This window comes from Physeter macrocephalus, chromosome 13 (genome assembly GCF_002837175.3).
Source record: "Physeter macrocephalus isolate SW-GA chromosome 13, ASM283717v5, whole genome shotgun sequence".
NCBI classification, from domain to species: Eukaryota; Metazoa; Chordata; class Mammalia; order Artiodactyla; family Physeteridae; genus Physeter; species Physeter macrocephalus.
The window spans coordinates 83,966,819-83,975,013 of record NC_041226.1 but is presented as its reverse complement, the minus strand read 5'-3'; the positions used below and the strand labels follow the sequence as shown (position 1 = coordinate 83,975,013).

General features: G+C 65.1%; 1 protein-coding gene across 1 annotated transcript in view; it reads left to right on the top strand.

Moving 5' to 3' along the window:
• The window catches only part of LOC114487444 (sarcosine dehydrogenase, mitochondrial-like), a 10,693-nt gene extending 5,072 nt beyond the window's left edge, over nt 1-5,621 (top strand). Inside the window, exons 2-4 of the mRNA XM_055089386.1 lie at nt 379-547; nt 2,682-2,817; nt 5,243-5,621. Coding sequence (XP_054945361.1) covers nt 379-547; nt 2,682-2,817; nt 5,243-5,368 — 431 coding nt within the window. The 3' untranslated portion in view covers nt 5,369-5,621. The remainder of the gene's footprint in view (nt 1-378; nt 548-2,681; nt 2,818-5,242) is intronic.
• Nucleotides 5,622-8,195: the final 2,574 nt, after the last annotated feature.

Sequence of the window (8,195 nt, the reverse complement as noted above, 5' to 3'; positions counted from 1 at the left end):
GCTGGCGTCTCTTGACACCAGCACTCTTGCGGGGAGGGGTGCTCTCCCAGGCAGGGGCGGGCGGGGGCCAGAGCTGGATCTGGATGTAGCGCCAAGTTTCCCGGAGAGAGCTGGAGGACATCGGAGCGGGAAGGGGCCCTCAGGGCCGCCCCTTCACAGCTCCCTCCCAGGGCCCCCAGCCTGACGGCCCAGGTGCCGCAGCGCTGATGGGGGCTCGTCCAGGGGACCTACTACGATCGAGGATGCCCCCCTCCCCGGGAGGCCCAGGCCACGGAGTTTCTAGGGTGGGCATGTGGGCTGGGGCAGGCGCCCACGTGCGTCCTGCGAAGGCCGTGTGTCTGCCTCTGCTGGCGCTGACCCCGTCGTCTCCCCACCCAGGCTACCGGCACTGGCACGCCGACCTGCGGTCCGACGACAGCCCCCTGGAGGCGGGTTTGGCCTTCGCCTGCAAGCTCAAGTCCGCCATCCCCTTCCTGGGGCGCGAGGCCCTGGAGAAGCAGCGGACCGAGGGCCTCTGCCGGCGCCTGGTGGGCTTCACCGTGGACGAGTGAGTACCCCTGGGACCAGGGCTGCCAGAAGCGACCGCCGCCGACAAGCAGACTTCTGGGTTCCTCCTCTCGAGCCGCCTGGTGGGACGCTCCCCACGGGCCAGGCCCCCTGAGCTCCCACCGCAGCGCCGTTACAGGGGAGGAGGCTGGGGCCATGCCGGGCCTGACTCCGAAGCCGACGCTGCAAACTCAGGTCCCGCCAGGCCCGGGCCGGGTGCTGGTCAGCAGGGAGTGAAGGAGGGCAGCGCTCATCAGACGCAGATTTGATCTGATTTGATTTTGGCCACGCCACGCGGCTGGCAGGGTCTAAGTTCCCCAGCCAGGGATTGAACCCACGCCCTCGGCAGTGAACGCACAGAGTCCTTGCCACCGGACCGCCAGGGAATTCCCTCAAACACAGATTTTAAAAGTGAAGGGCCCTGCCGACCCAAGCCAGCTCTGTGGGAGGCTCCAGACCGAGGGCCTCGAGCTGGCTGCCCGCCACGGCGCTGCCACGCCCCACTGTGTCCTCGTTAGAGCCTCCCCACGGCCCGGGAGGGGGGACCGTGGAGGGAAGGGCCAGGCTGGGGCCACCAGCCCCCTTACAGATGGAGACCGTGGGGGCCAAGGGACAGAGTGGCTCTCGCCCGGGCACGTGGCAGAGGTGGAAGGAGAGCCCCGTGGAGGGGCCTAATCCCTTCTCCCCCACCTCCCCCGGGGCGGCTTTTGAGCGTGTCGCCCTTACGTGCTCGGAGCTGAGCCCACGTTGTCCCTGGGTCCCGGGTGCTGGCACTGGAAGACATAGATGGTGTGACACGGAGTCTGAGTAGCAACCGTCTCCAGGGCGGCGGGCATCTCTGGGCTTCGTTGATTTGGAGCTGACAGCCAGCCGTCAAGGGTGCCACGTCTCCCAGATATGGAACCTCCAAAGCAAGTGTTGAGAGCGCCCAGGGGAGGGGGGCGGAGAGAGAGCAGAGCTGGGGGTTGTCATCGTCCTACGGCTTCTCCCTGGGTCCCCATCAGGCCGCCTCTCCGCCTGATTCCTCGTCCATCTCCCGGGGAGCAGCTCAGCTCTGGTCTGGGGTGCAGACGGAGCAGGGGTCCTCCGAGGCCTGCCGCCTGGCGCTCCAGGAAGCGCCCGCAACTTCAGACAGCACCGGCCACAGCCTGGCTCGGCCCGCTCGGGGGCTCCCTGCCGGGCTGCAGAATCCACCCAGTGCCGTGGCCTGGCCGGTCCCAGGCCTGAGGAGAGACGCGGCCCGGGCGCCGGCTGGGGCCTCTCTGAGGCTGTTCCCTCCCATGGACGTGGCGCCCCAGTAGGACTGGGTGAGACCAAAGGAGACAAGAGCGTGCTTGCAAAGCCTCCTTCCGTCCCACCCTCATCCACTGGACCCGTGGGGCCCAGACCTTTTCCTCCTGGTCTCTGAACTGGGCGGCACCCCGGACCCTGTGCAGGCTCTTTTCCTCGGTGTAGGGTTCACCCAGTTCCAGTTACCGTGACCAGGCCCAGCTGTGCCCCACTCGCCGCCGGGCATGGACCTCGGCACCCGCCCCGGGGACCCGCGGGGCCACGCGGCGCTCGCCGCCTCCCCAGGGCCCAGCGCAGTCCTCGCGGGCGCGACGCGCGGGAGGGGCACGTCTGCCAAGATCTGCACCAGACGGTCCGGTGCTGGCGTTTCTGTGACTGTAGTTTAATCTTCTCTTTGTTTTCTGTTTTGAATTTTCAACACTTTTACAGCGAGCATTGTACCTTATGTGTAATACAGAAAAGCACTTGTGATAGATGATACAGCGCACTGTAGAGAAAGGAGAGCCATCAGAGTAAAACAAGTCGTATGACAGTTTTAAACTGATCAGAAGTCAAACGGGAAAGAAATCTCAAGATGGGCCTCTTCCAACTCTGTGGGGCCTGTCCCTAGAGACACGAAAGTCAGATCCCGGTTCTGGCGTTTTCTGTTCATCCATTTATTTGCTCGGAGCCTGTGCCGCAGCATCCCGGGGGCCAGGCGCCGGGCACGGGGGCTCATAGCAGACCAGCCCTGCGGCGTGGAGCCCGCGGTGTGGCGGGCGCGGCCCCGCTCTCCTCGACCAGGCGGAGCGCAGGAGTTTCCCGTCGGGGGCTCTGGGGTCCCAGCCGTCTATTGCTTCTTCCAGGAAAGTGCCCATGTTCGGCCTGGAGGCCATCTGGAGAAACGGCCAGGTGGTGGGCCACGTCCGGAGGGCCGACTTCGGGTTCACCGTCGACAAGACCCTGGCCTACGGCTACATCCGGGACCCCAGCGGCGGGCCGGTGAGTCCCACCCGCCAGCACCGCCACCGGGAGCCCCGGGTCCTCCCAGGCTCCGCACCAGCACCCCTGCCCCCGGCCTCGAGCGTGCTGGGCGTGCGGGGCCCAGAGCACAGTGGGGTGACTGACGGACGGGGCTGTGTCCCCGGGCAGAGTCGGAGCTCTTTCCATATTTTCTCTCCGAAAGAATCTGATTTTGGAAGCTCCAAGCTTCTCCTGGTCAGGAAGAGGCCCTGGGCCGGGCCAACGCCCGCTGCTCCCTGGAGCTGGAGGCCCCGCGTGCGTGCATACGGTTGTGCGTACACACATCGGTGCGCACACGCGTGTACCCGCCTGTGCGCACACGCGCCGGCGCACGTGCACGCAGACACACACGCGCAGGCACGTTTGGGAAACTTGGCAATGAGACAGAGGGGGCGGCTTGTTCTGGGTGGAGAAAATCTAAACATTTTGCCCAAACAATCATTTGTGAACCCAGATAACCCCCCACCGAGCACGGATGCCGCCGTCCACGCTGGCCGGGGAGTGAGGGCCCTTAGGGGGCCTCCGGGGGTCTGAGCCCTGGGAGGGGTGTGAAGCTCATGCCGGGCTGGCTGGGTGGTGTGACGCGAGCGGCGCGGGGGAGCCCGTTGTCATTGGTGGCACCGTTACGGCTTCACCTGCTTGCTTCCTGGAGGCGTGCACCAGCCCCCTGACGGCGGAGAAAGAGGCCCCAGGAGGCTGTGACGTCGGGGCAGGGGTGCCCATCCAGCTGGGCCTTCCGGCCTCCCCTGGCCCGACAGTCTCTGGGCTGCAGCCCCCCACCTCCCCCCACTGAGGCTCCAGGCTGGGGGAGGCACATGGAAGCAGCTGCGTGGAGGGGGCAGGAGGAGTGAGTCAGACCAGCCCTGGCAGAGGTGCAGGGGCGGGCCAGGCCTGATGGCAGACCCACGGGGGGAGGGGCCAGGCCGCGGTGCTGTCTGAGGAGGCTGCATCCGCAGCGGGCTGGGAGGCTCAGGACACAGCCTCGGCCTCAGTAGCTTTGGCGCTCTGCCCTGGACTGGCCTGGCGACCTTGGACAAGGGCGTCTCTCTGAGCCTCGGTTTCCTCATCTGTAGAATGGGGACAGATTATTCCCACCTGCCTCACAGGGCTGTCTACAGCTCCCTGCTCTGAGTGGAGCCTTAATTGAGCACCGCTGTGACGCAGGGGTTGCCATGGCTGGTGATGACGTTTTGCAGTGACAGAGGACTCTCTGACACCCCAGATATGGAGCCCTGGGTCCCAGCTGAAGCCCTGTGTCCGTTTGCCCCATGCAAGGGTAGGGGTGGGTGCGGGCCTAGTCACCTCTTCTTTCAAAGAGCAATAATTCTTGCTTTTTCTGCTTGGTCAGGTTGGGTTTCTAATTAATGTGACCAAGGAAGGAACACTTATACCTCTACCCAGACAGGTGGCCCAGGGTACCCGGGTTTGACCAGTGCAGGGCCAGGGCCGGCTCAGGCTGCCTTGTAAGAGCCGACTGTGTCCACCTCTTCCCAACCCTGCCATCGGGGATGTCCAGTGTGTTTATACCATGGAAATGGGCAAATGCCACCATCAGGCCTCCCCCATCCCCCAACCCCTTCCCCTCCCTGGAGAGCTGGTTGTTAAACATTTGCCAGCACAGCAGCGGGAGAGCCAAGACTCCTTCGTAAAATAGGAAAACTGCCCTTGAAAGGAAAGGCTCTGGACGTGGGGGCAGAATTGGTGGCCTCCGGGGTGTTTATTAGTAAGGACTACGCCCCAGCTCTGGACAAGCCAGTCCTTCCGACGTCTGAAGGCACCAGTGGTCTCTGCCACCTGCCTCTGGGCCCAGTGGGGGCAGCGGGGAGCTTTGAGCCCAGCCAGTGCCCACCACGGCTCAGAAGCCTGGTCTAGAAGCCCCTCCATTCCAGCACTGCGGTCGCGTAAAAAGCCTCGTCCGTTTGGGGTACTTTTTCCGTCCAACCCTGAGCAGCCGAGAGAGGTCGTTTAACAACCCGAGCAGAACCCCTCCGTGAGGCCCGGCCCTGGGTGTATTCTCTGCACCAGGAGAACAGGAGCCCGCGCTGGGCCGGCCCGCTCCGCCTCTGCCTGTCACTGCCCTGCGTGTCCAGGCCGTGCTCCGGTTCCCAGGGACCTGCAGTTCCAGGGCGGAGGGGTGCTGCCCCGCGGGAGAAGTCTCACTGACTGCCAGACCTCGGCTCTGCTGGACCCCAGGTGCTCAGGTCCAACTCGGGGACACAGGGACGCAGAATCTACCTGCTCAGGGCAGTTCCCCGGCTCAGGGAAGACCCTCAGCACAGCGATGGGTTTGCCCGCAGGAGGGGCGTGAGGCCGAGACAGCTGGCCCCGTCCCAAGAGGCAGGTAGCGTGAGCCCAGCACCCACTGGGTAACGAGTGACCAAGGCCCCTCCTCTTCTGCTACTAGGTCTCGCTGGACTTCGTGAAAAGTGGAGAGTACGCCCTGGAGAGGATGGGGGTGACGTACTCGGCCCAGGCTCACCTCAAGTCTCCCTTCGATCCCGACAGCAAGAGGATGAAGGGGATCTACTGAGGGGCCGGGGGCAGGGCCTCAGCCCATCCGGGGGCCAGCAGACCCTGGCCAGAACTTGGGGTCCCCCAGCCCTCAGTCGAGGCCTGCGAACCATCCCCCCCCAAAGAGATGCAAACTGAGAGGGTGGAAAGAGGACCCAGAAGGCCCGTTCTGTGGTCACTGACCAAAGGACGGTCTCGCGTCCACCCACACCCTAAAGAAGCCACCCGTAACCCCTTAGGCTCAGGGACCACGCCTGTAGCCCTTGAGAGCTTCTGAGAAGGTGCTTAGGAAACACTCGATAAGGCCCGTGTCAAAGCAGGGAGGCAGGGAGCTTTACCCTGGGTTCCTAGCCCTGACTGGCAGGCTGCCCAGAGCAGCCTCGGAGAGTTGTAAGGTGTGTCTGGAACTGGGGACAGTGTGGGGATTGATTAGTACTGTCTGCCTCGGGCGCAGTAGGGAAGGCATAGAGCATGCGTGCCAGACTGGCACGGTCCCTGAGGTCAAGGTTAGCAGAATGGTCTGTTTCCCAGATCCCAGGAAGGGTTCGGTGGGGGTGGGGGTGGATCCAGAAAGCAAGCTCTTCCTGCCTTGACCTCTCAGTTCTTCACACGGGAAAGCCTCCTGAGAGTTCCCAGCCCTGAAATCGGTGCCAGAAGCAGGGGTGGGAGGGGTCTCCGATCAGCACCCTCCCTCACCTGTGCAGAAGCTCCCTCTCCTGGCTTGGTTTCCCCGAGAGCCCCTCACTCTCTAGGTCTGGAGAGGAAGGCATGCTGCTGGGTGAGAACCTGGCAGCATCCTCCCGCCTGGGTGGCCTCTGTCCTTACTCTTTGATTAGGACTGAGCTCTGGTCCTGGTCTCCCACTCTTCCAGCCCCCTGGGGATGGGCCTCGCACAGGCCCTTGAAACGGGGTGAGTCCCCTGCTCCCTTCGTGGGGCTTCCAGAACTGTCCTCCGTGCGGCAGGAGGAGCCCTGCTTCCCTGCCAGGATGGGGGCCAGCCCAGGGCCCGGGCAGCTCCCACAAAGCTGCACCACGCGGCTGTGCCCCAGCGAGCCCGGCCCCGTGGGGAGCAGGGGTGGCAGACGCTCAGGGGATAGGGAGGACAAGGCTCCCGCAGACGCAGGCAGGAAGCCACACGGTGACTGAGGCGCGGCAGTCCCTGGAGGGCCCAGGCTGCTTTCAGAGGCGCACACACCACGCAGCCCCACCGTGGACGGGGCCGGAACAGGTCAGGCTAATAAAGTCAAGGCCATGGGAAGACGTTTGGGTTTCGGATGACCGTGGTAGAGATAATTTGGCCCCCTCGCCAGACCGCAAGCTGGGGGGCGGGGACCTCTGTCTTTCCCAAGCCTTGGGCAAAGGAACGCCCGCAGCCCCCCAGCTCACAGACGGGCCTGGGGAACCCTGAGTGGACCCCGTAGGGCCAGCGGAGGAGAGGAGGGTAGCTGGCTTCCCAGATGGCCTGGGCTGCTTCCCCGGGCCCTGTGGTTTGGCCACGGACCTCTGGACAGGGCGTGTGCACGTATTCATTCCACAGCCGTCCTTGGGGGAGGCGTGGGGCGAGGGAGGTCAGGCCCAGGTTCCAGTCCGACTCCTTCCCCAGGGGCTGAAGCCAGAAGCACAAACGTTCACTCTCGCCCTCGCCGTTTGCGTTTGTTCCTCTGCCGGGGAGAAATAGCCCTGGCCCCTCTGGGAAGGGCACTGGGTCACCGACATGAGAGAGGCCGTCGTGGGCCGCCCCCCAGCTGACCTGCTTGATTCCGCAGCTCGGGAAGGTCTAGGCCGCGGCCTGGCCCTCAGCAGGCTGCCTGGTCGCTTAGGGCTAGAACACATCACCCTCCCCTCGGAGCCAGTGACCTCAGCCCGTCCTTCCTAATCCCATTCCGGACACACCCTGTTCCATCTATTTTGGAAGGCTTTTCTGGACAGAGTGAGCACTGTGGCTCTGAGTACTGAGCTTGGCTGGATATCAAGACACAGGAGAAGGGTGCGCCCCCCCGCCCCGCCCCCCGCCGCCCCCGCGCCCTCAGACTCAACCTGCGTGCGGCTCCAGCCGTCCCGGGAGCTCTGAGCCTCCCGCAGGGGCCCAGGACGGTGAAGGCCCCGACTCTCTCACTAGCTCCCGTCTGTCAGCCTGGCAGGTTGTTCGGGACCACAGGGGGCCCAGACCCCCGCACCCAGCAAGGGCATTTGCATCAGAGCCGCTGGCACCCCGCCTCTGGCCTTCGCATGGCTGGCGGGAACGAGGTGCCCCTCTCCTCGTGGAGGACCAAGGGCCCTGGCGGTGGAATCGCCCAGGCAGCTCGCAGCCCGCTCGAGTCCCAGACACCTCATATACACGGAGCTGGCGTGGGGCCCACCTCCCTCCTGAGTAGCTGGTAAGAGGGGCGACAGAAGCTTTCGGCAAAGGAGAGGAGCTAGGGATACGTCTGCGTGACTGTGGACGACGAGCCCGTCCCGTGCCGAGGTCCCGGGGGGGCCTGACCTGCCACGTGGCCTGGGCAGTGTTTACCCATCTGGGCTCCAGCCACCCCACCTGCAAGGGGGCAGTGGGGGCACAGCGCCCGGCTCCCTCGCCCTGCCTCCGCTTGAGGACACCCTGGTGGAGCTCCTGCCCGCCGGGGACCCTCCCTGGCCGACAGAAGCACCGTCTGGCCTGGACGGGCCGAGTGGGAACAAAGCGCTTCCCTCGGGCGGCCAGGACGACCCGCCCAGGTCGCTGCCGGAGGGGAGGGCACTGAGCCGTCTGGCTCAGGGTCAACGCAGGGTGAGCTTGAAGGGGGCCCACCAGGCGGAATCCCCGGGACCCGGGCAAGACCCTCACCCCTCCCGGGGTCCTTGCCCCA